This window comes from Miniopterus natalensis, chromosome 2 (assembly GCF_054644295.1).
Source record: "Miniopterus natalensis isolate mMinNat1 chromosome 2, mMinNat1.hap1, whole genome shotgun sequence".
In the NCBI taxonomy this organism is placed as follows: domain Eukaryota; kingdom Metazoa; phylum Chordata; class Mammalia; order Chiroptera; family Miniopteridae; genus Miniopterus; species Miniopterus natalensis.
The window spans coordinates 26,117,609-26,133,561 of NC_142082.1; the positions used below are offsets into that span (position 1 = coordinate 26,117,609).

Sequence of the window (15,953 nt, forward strand, 5' to 3'; positions counted from 1 at the left end):
AAATAAGCCATGCCTAACTGAACCACTAGCTAAAGAGCTAATGGTGAAATATAAGTTATAAAAACGAAGTCTGAAATCCCTCAGGAGGGGTATTTCCCACAGCCAGCAGAGCTATGCAGAGCAGCGCACTTACTGACATACTATGTCCTTTAAGCAACCTGGTACCTAGGTCTACCCAGCTATCAGGAGACCACACAGGCTGTGCTGAATGACTGCCTGACCAAGGACTGCGTGCGAATCGAAGGTTACTCCCAAGTAGCCAAGTCAACAAGATCCAGTTCAGCACTAACCTGTCCGTTGCTGGTCACGGTTGCATTTTCAAACATGAAGTAAGCACCAAAGAAAAATACCAGAGCGTCAAATACTCCTAAGAATGTCCAGTAAATGAACACTCGCCAGCGGAGTAGAGCGTTCTTGGCGATATCTCTGTAAGTAAAGAGGTGAGAACACAGTGACTGCTTTCTGTTAAAACAGGCCTCGCTCAGGGACCTGGCCGGCTCCACTGTGCTCTGCAGTGACCATTTCTGTCCAGTAGGGGCCTCTAAGTCACTTGAGAGATTCCCCCAGTGATAACATCGGACAAAAATCCTACAAAACTGTAGGACAGTGTCACAACCAGGGCACTGACATGGACACCATCCACCCATCTTACTCGGGTGCCCCAGTTTTACAGAATCTCTCTGTCTTCTTTCTTACAACTACATGTGAATCTAAAATTTTCTGAAATAAGTGCAGCTCTGAAACAGCAACATCTTTTCTTTGTTATTAAAATGTACTTTTTAGCAGAAAAGAGCACACCAAAATCAGATGTTAACTTTCTCTCTCAATGAAGAGAACATATATGGTTTTTAAGGAATTATTTAGGCCATAAATCCACTGGGGTCACAAGGGGATAGAAATTCTTATCCCTGGTCCTTTCATAATTATCAAAAAACATGGTAAAAAACAAAAACACAAACAAAAAACATGGTAAAATACTAACTGGATTAATATATACATTTCAAACACAACATAAATCTATCTAAACTTTAAGTATAATCAGTTAAATTACATTGATTCTTGCTTAAAGACTCCAGTAAAAGCAAGTGTATCAGCTGACACTGAACGTTTCTGGTCTCTAAATAATTCAACCAGGCATTCATTTGAAGGCTCCACCCTCTGCCTACCTTGTTATTTTCTGAGCTCTAAAGCAAGTATGTCTCTGAGGCTCAGTACCTGTAGAGGGAAGGGTCCCTCTTGAGTGTTTCTATGCTGACGTGCTGCTCCATCAGGCTGTACAAGAGAATCGGGAGGGAAGTGAAACTGATATTGTATAGTGTCAAGTAGGCGGTGTCGTACAGAGTCTGTAGGAAGGAAAAAAATCAACTGAAAACAGCATCTGTGCATCTTGAACATTTTTGATTTTGTTAATCTGTATATTCCTAATTTGTAAAGAGCTATTAATATGAGCTTTTTTTTTTTTTTTTTTTTTTTTTTAACAGATTTAGAAGGACCAGGGCAATTTCCCAAGCTTCATGATATCAACTAGTCAGGATTAACATCATGGCCGAGAGAAGGCCTGACTGGATCCACCCCATTTGGCCACTGCAAACTTGCAACAAAAAAAATTGCATAAAAGTCTGCCATTTTGATCTCCATCTTCAAGCTTCCATTTTCCCCAGTGTTGGACCCTTCAGATGAAAGCAGCTGGCCCACTGTCCATCTTAGCAGGACAGGAAAACAAGTGAGTGATGGCAAGGGGGTGCCCTGAGGGATGCCTTCTCCTGTCAGATGGCGTGCACTCCTCCACTCAGCACTTGAAAATGTCAGAAGCCAATGAATGGTAAGACACCAGGACAGGATCTCAGATTTAGATTAAATCCTTTCAATTAGGGCCAGAAAACCCAACACAGCTCTTCCAGACCTGGGGTAGGCAAGTTCTGGGCACATCTCTCACTGGGCCACATGGGAGAGCCCGTAATCAAGCAGACACGGGCCCCTCCAAACCACTCCTTAATCCCACCTGCTGACGGTGTTGCTGAGGGCACTAGGGTCTCCTTCATTGTCCTAGCCTGTACCCTCTGCTGTTTACTCTCCCCTCCCTGCAGCCACCCCCCCATGTGGGAAGGAGATAAGGCTCAGGGGAGCTCCTGACTTGAGACATTAGGACTCACCTGTTGTGAAAACCCACAGAAGAACTGGTATAAAAATTGAGGGAAAATGAAGCAGACATTCTGAAAGATAAGTCACACGCCTGTTAGTTCAGGGCACACAGTAAGAAGCATCTAACCTCCTAAGAGGTTGTCCATGTGACACCACTTTATCTGGGGAAAGTGACCCAAAAGTGTCCTGCGTTCTCAGAAGAGCAGGTGATGGGCTCTAACATTTTTCTCTTTTTAAATAGCACCTACAATGCATATGTGACCATGCTATGGTAACTCTGAGAATAGATAAATGTAAAGGGAAATTTGTTAAAGAGAAATGAAGAGGCAATGGAGGTGTCAGGATAAACAGGAAAGAATCACACTGCATAATGAATAAGGAATCATTTCACGGAATTATAAAATAATTCCCCTTCCCCATTCATTTTACAACTGATCTCCTTAAATTGTGTGAATGTGAGAAAAGTGTGAGGATCAACCCCCCTTCCTTGCTGACAGATAATTCTATTTTTACATAAATCACTCCTTGCAGCACTGAGGCATCTGTCGAATATGTCAGTCCATCATGTACATTCTATTCCACTGAAAGTGATGGGAACAAGGAAGTCCCTCCTACCTTATAAAAGAAGTATTGCACAAGCTCAGATATCCTAATGTAATAAAAATGCCCATGAACGAGTAGCATCTTCTTTAAATGCTTAAATTTAGGTATTGCATAGTCACTGTTCCTTGCAGCCTGACGACCTTCCTTTCCAATGACGCCTGTAAGAAGGGAATAAATGTGCTGAGTACGCGCTTTCCCAACAACATGCAAGTGAAAGTGGGAATAAGTACAATGAGGTTAGACTCAACCGCTGCTGTGAGACTTCCCAGTCACGGACATACTAGTCACGGGTGCCGCCCCACCTCTGTCATCTAAAGTCTATGACCTCGCCTTTGGCTGTATCCCCTTCTTACCTAGGTGACCTGATAAATCTCAGCTACCCAGATATGCAGGTAATCAAATAAACAGAGGCTTACCTATGCCCACGTGGGCCTCCAGGATCATGCTGACGTCATTGGCACCATCACCAATTGCTAGCGTAATTGGGTGCTCTTTTGAAAATTTGATTAATTTAACAATCTGGAAAAGAAATAAATACAGAATTGATCTTCTCTGTTTTATTTTTGCTAAGGTTACTCATTAACTAGGCATAAATAAGAAAGATAGAAAGTTTGGTAAGAAAAACGAAAAACTTATTTGCCTAAAGTAAATGTACTACTACCTTCGATCTATTTTATCCATATACGATAAAATCTACTTCATACTGAAAGCAAAACGAAAGAAAGCAAAAGTAGCTAAGGTATGGTAGGCAAACTCTGAAGACAGAGATAAAATATATGAAGTAGTTTTCAGTTACGGCTACACTCACATATTTAAACATAAAGGGGAAATATATTTAAGTATATAGGGAAAAATCTGAACACTGGATTCTGTTAGAAAATATTGTTATTCCAAACTATTCGCTACCAAGCATCTACTTTTTAAAATGAGCTATTATTAATGCCATTTTAATTTTCAAATTTTTCATGGGTGTAAAATCAAATCTGATAATCCAATGCAATTAATAATTTCCAAATATGTTAGCCAATTTCTTTATAATTTATATATCTTCCATTTATGTGTCTAAATGATGGTTTGAGATACAGGACTAAAAAGATGAGGGAAGGAAAATGCGTGGATTGCCTTCTTGTTTCAAGGTGAGAGACTGAAACATGAATTTGTATAAAAGTTTGTTAAACTTAGTTAAGAACTTTAAAAAAGTACCATATAGCACATATAAGGTTTACATAGACTCAAACACATTAAGAGAGAGGGTAGGGAATAAAACCATTTTTTTTTTTTTAATCTCAGATAGAATGTATATGAATTTTTGAGTATTAGCTTGTCCTCACGAAAAATTACCCAGGGAGATCCTGGGGCTAAATTTTTAGTGACACTGCCAATTCACAGATTAGTGTAGTGCCCATGCACGGATGCTAAAAGTGACCTCTTTGCATGTGGTTTTCAGTATTATGCCTTAACCACTGGGTTAGTCTGAGAAGTTGTGGTTTTCTTTCATGAATCATTCACAAGAAATTGGTCTAGTGTATCTAAAATGTGGTTTAACAAAATTGGAACTGGTGTAGGTTTACTGGTATCAGAAAGAAATCCATCTTCACAGATGAATTCCAAGATGCTTTAAAGAATATTTTTAAAAAACCCATCAGGTGTGTGTTTGCACAAGAATATGTTGCAGTGGGTAAAACATCAGTTAGGAGTCCGACAAACTAGAAACCAAATTCTGACTGCCATTTTCCAAATGCACCCTTTTAGAAAAGTTACTCTGATTTTCTCCATCTTAGGTACTTCACTTGTAAGAGTAGCATAACATCACTCAGCTAACAGGGTTATTCTGAAGGTTAAATGGGTCCCTACCTATATCTGTAACTGGCTCAATAATGCTAGTGCCATACCTTTCATCTTCAGTATACGTTCCTATAATGGTTATACCTTTCTGATAGGGTTTTATTTTATAAAACAAATCAGAGACATTTCTCCTGGTCTTTGCATGGAAAGGGTCATCCATTTGATTCAGTTAATTTACTAATCACAAGCAAAATAAGGTCCATGTTTTAAATTTCTATCATATTTGCCTCTATGGAAAAAAGGTGATACTTAGCTAGATTTCAAAAAAGAAAATCAGAGGGTGTAACAAAAAATCAGTGGTTTTCAGTATTAAATGCCCATCAATCACTAGCTAGTTACTAGGAGCGGGAGCACAGACAGACCTGGGCCTTCTGCAGAGGGGCCATCCGGCAGCAGAGCACGGCGCTGCAGTTCCGGCAGATTTCAAGGAACAGCTCTCTGTAATTGCCAGAGCTTCCATCTTCTCGGGGTTTCATTATTAAAGACAGTGCAGCTCCATCAATAATTAAACCATAGTCTTGCATATCTGTTGAAAGTCTGTTAATTACATAGAGAGATTACTGAATAACTAAATTTATAGATTTTAGAAGACTACATAACTTTTTCGAATATCTACAGATGCTACAAATCCATGCTCAAGAGATTAAGAAACTAGTATAGTAAATCCTCACTTGTAAATAGGTTCTGTGACTGTAAGTAAAATGATGTATAAGGAAACCAATTTCACCGTAGGCTAATTAACACACATGAGTTAAGTTCCTATGGCATCTCACCAATGTTATGATGAAACAACGTTGAATGAAATGATATTATTGGAGGACCTGCTATACAGGAATCTCCCCTCATCCTCAGAGATTATGTTCCAAGAACCCCCAGTGGATGCCTGAAAAGGCAGGTAGTAGTGCCTATATATACTATGTTTTTTCCTAACTACACCTATCTATGATAAAATTTAATTTATAAATTAGGCACAGTAAGAGCAAACAACAATAACTAATAATAAAATCGAACAATTATAATAATATATTGTAATAAAAGTTATGTGAATGTGGTCTTTCTCTCTTTCTCTGTGGATACACTGGACAAAGGGATGACTCACAGTCCAGGTGGGACGGAGCAGGGTGGCTTGAGATTTCATTACGCTACTCAGAACAGTGTACAAAGAAAACTTATGAATTATTTTTGGAATTTTCCATTTAATATTTTCAGACCATGGTTGACCACAGGTAACTAAAACTTCAGAAAGCAAAACGGCGGACAGAGAGGGACTACTGTATTTCTCATTTTATCAATATGGTCTTTGAAGTATTGAATGTAATGCCTTTGACAAAATCTTAAAATTGTGTTTTAATTAAACATTCGCATTTCACTTAGGCAAAGCAAACACAGAGTTCTAACAGTGGATACATGTGTAGGCCCCAGTACTTCCCAACAACAGAAGGAAAGCATTTATCCCACGGTCGAAAGAGATCAGTCTTTATTCCCAAACTGGCCGCAAAGCAAACACAGAGTTCTAACAGTGGATACATGTGTAGGCCCCAGTACTTCCCAACAACAGAAGGAAAGCATTTATCCCACGGTCGAAAGAGATCAGTCTTTATTCCCAAACTGGCCACATTGCCCAACCTCAGCCTTTTATCTTTTTCTTTTATCATCACCCAAGGATATTTTTTCCATTGCTTTTCAGAGACAGTGGAAGGTGGCGGCGGGGGGCAGGGGGGCGCAATGACGTGAGAGAGACACATCAACTGGTTGCCTCCCTCACACGCCCCGACCCTGGCTGGGGATGGAGCCTGCAACCGAGGTACATGTGCTTGGCCAAAATCGAACCCGGGACCCTTCAGTCTGCAGGCTAACACTCTAACCACTGAGCAAAACCAGCTAGAGCTCAGTCTTTCTCTTTGTAGCTAATATCTCCTTGGTGTTCTGCCTGAATGACCTGAGTTGGGAAGGACATGATTATAATAGTTCTTTGCTGGGTTTCAAAATTCTAAAGAACATCTCTAATCCCCAAAAGGAATTCTGCAGATCAGGTGAAGGGAAATAGCTTTGTACTATTTATGAACAACTTAAAATTTGCATATGATCAGAGAGCTGCTTTTGCTTTACCTACATTAATGACAATCTAAAACAATTCAAATAAAATCTATTCTTAAATCATGCATCTAATACTAGCAAGGACAACATTGATAAAATGTATCAGAGTAAATTCTGAATATTCTTGGGGGAAAAAACCAACTCTGGAGCATATACTGCTTTGTCTTAACAGACATGCAACCATCATTATTAATATTTCCTCCCCTGGTCTGGCAGGTGCCGAGGAATCCAAAATACGTCCCCTGCCCCCAAGTGTCTTAGAAACAGATGAGAATTATCCCATTCACAATATTTTGCAAATCAATCAAGTCTTTTTGCATCCTTTAACCAGCAGTGTGAAAGTAAACACACACAGACACACACACCTTTCTTATGCACACCCTCTTGTGTAAAACAGACATGTTACAGTTGCTAAAAAGGAACAGCTCTGGTCATGTATCTGGTGATCACTAACCACCCTGATGTTGTTACTGATGAGACAGTAGAACCCCATTCCCAGCAAGGGTGTTGAGGCTCTATCCTTGCAAACGGAGGTCATTTCAGTCCTTCTGAAAACATCTTTTGGGGTAGGGGAGGGGGGCTGCCACCTACCCCGAGAAGTTGTCCCTGGTCAAGCTGCCACTGTGGCGTAGGACAGTTTTACTCAGCTCAAACAGGACATCATGTAAACTCTGCTCCTCAATTTTCTTGGTGGTTAGCTCAAGCAGCTGTGTGTTCCTCCTGAAAAGTTTGCAGGCATAGCAGGTGGCCGCTGCTGTCTCCATCTTGTCTCCAGTGAGAACCCAGACTTTGATCCCCGCCTTCTGCAGAGCTTCTATGGTATCGGCAGCTTTCTCCTGGAGCCTAAAGGGTGCGAACATGAAACACGGCACACATCAGAGCTGACGAAGGGAAATCAAAACAAACACCTGCATGAGTCTGAGATTTATTAAAATATTTTAGGCCCTCAGAATTGAAAAGCACCACAGAGCTGGCTTATGATGTTAGGATAAAGTGCCAGAATCTGTTTTTAAAGTGTATTAACTTTAAACAAAACACGACACTTTCTAATACCAAACAGATAAACATGGATATGCCAGCATGGCAGTTTCTGTCTAGCTGGGACTCACTACCTGGAGAGGATTTTAGGCAGTTATAAGGCGGATCATATAACCAACAACAACAAAAAGTCTAAACCAGGGAAAAACAAGATCTGGGAGAGGTGGTCAGTAACATTCGTTATCTTTTCTTTGGGCAATTACCGTTCAAATTCTGCCTCTTATCAAACTGGAGCCCAGGTTCCTGTAAACCATGTAAAACACTGATAACGCTACTAGTGATTCTATGACTGGCAACAGGCATCACCAAGTGTCAGCTTACCAAGTGTCAGCTGCTGGGTGAGGCATTTTTCGTATGTCATTCACTTTTACAACCAACTTAAGGGGTGAGGACTTTATCGTCGTCCCATTTTACATGTGGAAAACCCAAAGCTTGCAGAGGTTACAAAACGTATCTGAGGATAAATGGCTCTCTTGACACTGGTCAGACTGTCTCGCTATCCATGGAAGCCCGGCACCAAAACCATGCTTGTCTCATTTGGGGGACCTGCCATTTCTCTAGATTTTAGAGTCTTAGGTTTCGATAGTCATGTGGAGTAATGCAGTGTGTCTCTGCCAAATACTGAGTAAAAAAAAAAAAAAAAAATGGATTCAGTTTCTCACTAGAATGACTTGGTTAGATTCTGGAATCAGCCTCCTAGGTGAAAGTCTGATCGCCCAATCAGTATTCTAGAGAGAGAAAAAAAATCTCTAATTTCATCTTTTTTTTTTTTTTGCAAAAAGAAAACTGAGGCTCAGAGTGGTCTGCAAAGATGCTGGCTAGAGATTTTAAAGATGTAAACAAATACCATCACCTCAAAGCCACTAGCCCCTACAGGACCCACTCCCACAGGTATCTGCTCTCAATATTTTGCTGTCTCAACTCCCCACTGAGCCAATCTGCTCCCACCTTTGAGGGGCACCAGCACATAGGCTCTGCCTCTCGGTTCCTTCCATCCGTAAGAGCCTTCTCCTCTCCCACCACCTCCTTCGAGGACCGCGCCCAACCATTCCCCAGGCAAACACCGCCCTACGGAGTATCTCTCCCGCCGAACGCACAGCTCCATTCTAGGACTACGGTTCCACGCTGTAAACCTGTCCTGTGCATGTTACGCTTCTCATGTTTATACCTGTGTCCATACCTGTTATACTCTAGACTGAATGATGAAAGAGATTAAGGAAACAAAAACAAATAAGCAAACCCCAAAACAAACCCAAAACTTCCTACATTGTCCAATCTCATGCTATGGAGATTGAGAACGCAGTAAATGCTTGTTAAAGACACTGCAAACACGTAGGTTTCAAGCTAAGGATTTAAGTTTTGGACCAATATGGTATAAATCTTAAAGCCTTTCAAATTTTATGGGAAATAAAGTCCCAGTAAATTTCCTGAAGCTTCTATTTTATTCTTTTAAATTGGTATATTTTTTTCCTTTTCCATTCCTTCAAAATAAATTATAATCCATTCCTTTCACTCTGCTTTCACGGTAACAAAGTTAACCCTTAAAAAACTTTTAGTTCTTGATACAGACTTGTGACACATTATAGACTCTTTCTTTAGAGGTATTTGAAAATCTGTAATCAGTAATTTTATCAGTTATTATTGTTACATTATTATTTGCAATTCCTCCTGATTATTTTAAATTTCTCCAATGAGTAGTAGTAACTACACTGAGTATGTTAAGACCTAAATTTTTACACCTGTATTTGGGAAGAACTAGTAACAAATTTAGGAACAGAATTAGTTATCGATTCCATTCTAAAGAGTAATTTTTAAAAATAACCCTATATCTTGATATACATAACATAATTTAAAAATGCTATTTCTGGTTTCTTCTGGGGAAGTGTGACTTCAGGAATCTTGTTCATGGAAATCAAGCACCATCCAGTTGTGAGGTCCCCGTGATAGTACTCCCTGGCATATAGTCAGACAGCCTGTCTCTTCCAACATGTAGACACATCCCTTTTGGTGTGGCTGACGCATTTCCTCCTGAAGCAGCCCCAGGGGGTCCACGCTGTCACATCACATCACATCACATCACGCCTTGTTTCTGGAGACAAGGCACAGTATTTACTTACCGATCCTCCACGGCGGTAGCACCAAGCAGAATAAGATCCTTCTCTATCTGCTCATAGGCTTCTGCTAATTTCTTTTCTCGATCCTGAAGTGCCACCTTGGCAGCCTGCAGCAATTTACAAATGCCTTCATATTCTTCTGGGATGAGCCTTTTGTAGGCAACACACAAAGTCCGCAGCCCTTCCTATGGGGTAGAATACATTTCACATGAATTCAAGGGTCACTGTGCCAAAATATTTTTCAATAACCTTCTCGGTATTTCCTTTCTCTAATTACAATGACTAGCCAAAGAATTATAAACCAACCAAACCTAAAAGAAGTTGATCATTTACAACTGAGTTATTCATATGCACATCAAATGTAATCATTACAGGCTATTTTAAAAATTCAAACTAGAAAGCATGAAAATAAATAATAAAATCAGGGCCATCAAAAGATAAGATTTTGTTCTTTTATCTTGACAAAGGAAGAGTTAAACTTTTCTGTAGAAGAATAATTTGCAATTTTATGGTGAATACCAAATGGCATTTCTAAAGTAACATGTTTTACATGGGAGTCTGTAAAACAATTTGAGCTTAGTTAGCACTCACTGAAGGAAATGGCTAGGTTATTTATCAAACCGGCTGGGTCTGCAGGAGAGTGAAATAAGAATCTAGGAATAACAAACTCTCTGCTGTGATCATAATTCTGATGTCACCACACCCAGAGGATGCACAGCCCCAGCCAGTGAGGCACAAGGAAGTTGGCTCTCAGAGCCCGAAGGGGCACACACGGAGCACTTTGATTCCCTCAGTGTGTTAGCTTGGGGCTTTCACAACAGGAGTGTGCCTGTCCCTTCCTCTCTGTCTGGCAGGAAGGCTACAGGGAGATAGTCTTCTGACCCCTCAAAGAGAATGTTACCAGATTTCCAGGAGCTGAAAGGAGGCTCATGGCATAATCTGAAAGAAATGAGAATGTTTCCCTTATGAACTGCAGGGAGATAGGATGCCTGATGCAAAATGGCTTGTACGTCTTAGGGAACAGTACATGGGTCCTCAGGAGTTTTCCTTCCTGACTCGGGAGAACCAGTGTGACGCTTGCCCCTTAGCCCACCATCTTACCACAGCGTTGCGTTCCACTCGGGATCGGATCTGCTCAACTTTGCCTTCTATCACTCGGGGAAATATTGAAGAATCTGCTCCTTTGCAAAACAGAAAAATTTCACCTATAAAATGAGAGAGAAAAAAGATGTTTTATTTATTTATTTTTTAAAATATATCTTTATTGATTTCAGAAAGAGGAAAGGAGAGAGAGAGAGAGAGAGAGAGAGAGAAACATCAATGATGAGAGAGTCATTGATCGGCTGCCTTCTGCACGCCCCCGACTGGGGCTCAAGCCCACAACCCGGGCATGTGCCCTGACCGGGAATCGAACCATGATCGCCTGGATCCTAGGTTGACACTCAACTGTTGAGCCACGCCCGGTAGGGCAAAAAAGATGTTTTAATTTAATCACAATCTGGGGAAGACGAAATTATTTTTTATATTACACAACTAAGAAACAAAAACAGGGATACCAGCGCTGAGACTGTTGTAAAGGAGATTTCAATAGAACAGTTAACATGTATAGTCAGGAAAAAATAAATCTATAGATCACCCCAAAGCCTCATTTTTTCCCTACAATCCCAGAAATTTCACAGGAAAGCCATAGACCAAGAAAACAACTGGCTCCTGGGTGTTGTTCCTCTTGTCACTCTGCTTTCTCTCTGGTTAGGATGTGAGCAAGGAATAAAATGACCTTGGGACTAGGGAGGAGGGTAAGGAAACTAAGGGTGTGGCTGACCCAAAAGTGGAGATAACAATTTGTGAAATACTAGGAGGTGCACATCAAATCCCAGTAGAACGCAATGCACTGACGTAGAACACGACATCTGAGACATCCTTTGCATCACCAAGAGTTACAAGAAATGTCTGTTTATAATTTTTGCCCACACTTCAAGTAATGTCCCAATTACTTCACACGTATTTGTACTGTAGATGCATGCTGCTCCTCCCTCAAGATAAAGTGGTTTTCTCTTCCAGATATGTAGGGGAAGCTCTCTAGTATATGACAAAAGGAGATTAAAGACAGAGGCACCAGCACTGAAACGACAGGCTCCTGGCACTTGGGAGGACCCTCCTCTTCCTGGGAAGAGTCTCCCGGCCTGCAAAGCCAAGTGGCATTTGCCAGGTGGACTTTGTTAGTATTCAGCTCATAGGAGATAGCGTGGTGGTCTGTCACAGCAACTGCAGGGCTTAAGAAGGGGCAATGCCATTGTGACCTTCATTGCATTCTTAATTTGTCTGTAGACAGAAAGCTAGAATGCTGATCATTCTGGCTGGGGATTGATCCCTGGAAACCCTAGATGCTGAGAGTCCTCAAATGTACATCCAGGAAACCAAATCCAGAGGCACCAGGAGAAGCACACAATTGTCCCACTGCGGCCAAGCCCCCAGGTGGGGTGGGTTAGGATGGGCTGTGTGGAGGGGCATGCTCTGGGCCAGTGGCCAGTGGCCAGTGGCTAGTGAGACCATACCAGCTGGTGCACACGGGGAACCCACACAGGGCCCACGAATGAACTCAGCTACAGCATGCACAGCCCATCTTGGCTTATTTCCTTGATCCCAGAAAGAACTCCTGTGGTACACACACACAGTGAAAACATTAAAAACACAGCACAATTTATGTTCACACAAGTCTTGAAACTAAACCAAGGGTAATGTCAACCTTCGGCCAGAATGGATGGTGTCTGGTGAAGTCTGTGTTGCCAGCACATGAACTGAGCTGTGGCTGAGCAAAGGCTGGAACAGAGCTGGGAACTCGGCCAGCCACACTGAGCAGGAATCTATCAGAGCAGGAAGTCTGATCCCTAGAAGACGCCCACGTAACCGCAAAGGTTTGTGACCTGGGATTCTTAGTCACATACCAACCAACTGATGTCAAAATTCATTCCCAGCTACCAGACAATTTCTAGCCAATGCTCTATGTCATCAGATATAGTTTAGAACAAGAATGGTAGCCCAGACGACATAATGTTACATCCTTAAACAATAATACATTTTTTTCTAAGAAAATCATGGGTGACTCGTGGCAGTGGTTTGAAAAAGGCTTAAATTCCTCACTGTCTCAACTTGTCAATTCCTCTATACCCACTTTAGAGCCTTGGACATCAAAATATCCACAATATAAAGCAAACTTTACTCTGCAAAGAACAAGAACAGACAGTATCTGGCACCGGTTTTAGATCCTGCCTTTCCAATTGTGTAAACAAGCAGGTAGTTACTGAGAGGGGCGCACACACAGATGATAGTAAAATAAAGCAGTGCACAGGTGACATGATCCAGCACACACAAGTGACATGATCCTAACCTGCAGCAGAGCATGCTGTGGGACCGAGCTCAGCTCTGATGGCTGTAGCACACTTCTCAGTGAAGAGACTCAGCAAGAAATTTAAGTTGTTAACTGGCTGCAGTGGCTGATGGTCTCCAGTCTCCCCTAATGGAGTCAACCCTCCATTAGGCTGTAAAACCGGTGCAAAGTGCAATTGGTATCATCTCCAGGGATGTTTTACCACTTAGAGAACACCTTGTTGAATGAAATATTCAAACTTCTCTTAAAATGAATTGCTGCAGTGGCCGGTTCAGATGGCATGACAGTCTACCCTCTATGGCCGCAGCTCCTCAAAGATGCCTTCAGACATACGCAGATACGTCATGGAAGGGATATTCTAATGATGTGAATGCCCTGGGCATAAATTCTTAATGTGACCCAGCTCCTTTTCAAGCTCTTGTGATGTCCTTTTTGACGGTAAATGGAGGTTGTGTACAAAGATTCGGGGGCACAGCCCCCGGGGACCAGCACCGTGACCAGGCAGCTCAGGAGAATGAGCAGGTGGGGCAGAAGGTGGTCTGTGCAGACCTGATGCATTGTTTTCTGAGACTACGACCATTGCTGCAGGCTCAGGAACTTTCCTGAAGCATGATTCAGCTCCTAGACTTCACATTTTTAAGGGAAAAAGTATCAAGATAAAAAGGTTTCCACAATGCAATGCCTTTCTCTTGCACAATTTGGGATGGCGTAAACTCTCAGGAGAGTGCTTCATTTGTGCCCTGTGAAACAACCTTCTGCACTTGGGCCAGCGTTAGCACATCAATCTGAACTTGTTTCAAACATCATGAGGTGCATGGTTCCCATGTCCTGCTGATCCTACTGGTAAAATCTGTTTCCATGTGTATGGGCAATACTTATATTGTAAATTATTTTACGTCCCATGACACTTAGGGAAAGTCCCATTAGTGGAGCCCACTCTTATCCACGTATGACAACCTGGTTGAGAGGTGAGAGGGAAGCATGTTGTTAAGAGACCTGGCTCTGAGACAGCCAGTACATTTCCCAGGGAAGCCAGGGCACTGCCACCAGGCTCACTATCCAGCACATGGAACTCAACTCCTTGTAAAATGACATACAGGGTGCTGCTGGAAAATATGCCTTCAGCAACCTCCATGGTCTTAGAAAACAAGGTTTTGCTGGTTCTATCAGAAGAAAGTCAGAATGGCTCTGTTTAAGAAAACATACTTTGTTTACTGCCCATTGAAATGAGTGTTAGATACAGCTGACATAAAATTCCCCAATATGCCCTCAGATCACTACTTTAGGCTCTGAGTCTCCTTAGTTCCAAGGTAGTGGCTGCATTTGGTTGCTCACCAGGCAACTTTCCAAAGAAATAAGCATGGCCTGGTACTGCCTAGTTTTAAAAAACCAAAAAGAATAAGATCCCACATCTCTTGATAAAATGCCACTTTGAAATTGCATTAGTAAATTGAATTCGGCAGCATTTATTGAGCTGTGGTGGGACATTTCTGAGAAAAGTATAGGTACTGCATTCAGGATGCTTGCAGTTGACCCAGGTCAGAAGACAAACAGCTCATCTGACTGAGGCAACCAGGGCAGGCTTCCTTATCAGGTGGCTGTTGCACTGTCCTTGGGAAGGTACAAAAAAGCAGGAGGGCTTCTACGTGGAAAAGTCCCCACCAGGTAGAGGGCCTCCAGGTGGAAAAGTCCATGCAGTGCACATTCTGGGGTGGCCCGGGAATGAAAGCTAGGAAGGCAGTTCAGGGCCTCAATGAAAAAACCCTGGGGAGGCACGGCTGCCTGATACAGAACAGGAGTCCACCAGGCCCCAGCCAGGACAGCAAGCATTCGAGGGTCTTAAGAAGACTGACGCGGCAGCAGGATGATAGGAAGGCAGAGACTACAGATAGAGACCTTTAAAGCAGTGCCGTGTGTGACAACCAAAGGGAAGGTGCTGGTGAGAGACACTGTGGAGACACTCTGCAGGGCTTGTAGTCAGGGGGAAACCTGTCAGCCTACAGTGCAGGGGAAAGAAACAGGAGCATGTGGAGCTCTGGAGGTGCAGCACCTACAGTGGGTGTGAGGAGCTGTGTGGCCTGCAGTGGGAGTGAGGAGGAGCTGTGTGGCCTGCAGTGGGTGTGAGGAGGAGCTGTGTGGCCTGCAGTGGGTGTGAGGAGGACTGTGACCTGCAGTGGGAGTGAGGAGGAGCTGTGTGGCCTGCAGTGGGTGTGAGGAGGAGCTGTGTGGCCTGCAGTGGGTGTGAGGAGGACTGTGACCTGCAGTGGGAGTGAGGAGGAGCTATGTGGCCTGCAGTGGGTGTGAGGAGGAGCTGTGTGGCCTGCAGTGGGTGTGAGGAGGAGCTGTGTGGCCTGCAGTGGGTGTGAGGAGCTGTGTGGCCTGCAGTGGGTGTGGAGAGGAGCTGTGTGGCCTGCAGTGGGAGTGAGGAGGAGTGTGACCTGCAGTTGATTCATCTATGTTTTTTAAAAAAACAGAATGGTTAAATCTTTAAAGCTCCTAAAGAATGTAAGCATCAGAGTAACCACAATGTATAATTTAAGACATCAAAGAAAATGGAATTTCTACCTGTAGCAGATTTTACAATCACACTCATTCTTCTTCTTACTGAGTCAAAACTCAAAATTTCCAGCAATTCAAACCTGAAAAAAAAATAAAAAATCATCTTTAATACCCATCTGGCTTTGTATGTCATGAAATCTGGGTATTTATTAGCCTTTCCACAGAGG

General features: G+C 42.4%; 1 protein-coding gene across 5 annotated transcripts in view; it reads right to left on the reverse strand.

Annotated features, from left to right (window-relative positions):
* Window positions 1–15,953, reverse strand: part of ATP11A (ATPase phospholipid transporting 11A) — a 137,071-nt gene that overhangs the window by 20,278 nt on the left and 100,840 nt on the right. For all 5 annotated transcript variants that reach the window (XM_087814217.1, XM_087814219.1, XM_087814221.1 and 2 more), the window contains exons 16-25: window positions 15,793–15,866; window positions 10,941–11,044; window positions 9,843–10,024; window positions 7,279–7,530; window positions 4,953–5,127; window positions 3,162–3,264; window positions 2,758–2,903; window positions 2,154–2,213; window positions 1,216–1,343; window positions 291–426 (exon numbers count right to left, since the gene is read on the reverse strand). In XM_087814217.1, the coding sequence (XP_087670343.1) occupies window positions 291–426; window positions 1,216–1,343; window positions 2,154–2,213; window positions 2,758–2,903; window positions 3,162–3,264; window positions 4,953–5,127; window positions 7,279–7,530; window positions 9,843–10,024; window positions 10,941–11,044; window positions 15,793–15,866 (1,360 nt within the window). The remainder of the gene's footprint in view (window positions 1–290; window positions 427–1,215; window positions 1,344–2,153; window positions 2,214–2,757; window positions 2,904–3,161; window positions 3,265–4,952; window positions 5,128–7,278; window positions 7,531–9,842; window positions 10,025–10,940; window positions 11,045–15,792; window positions 15,867–15,953) is intronic.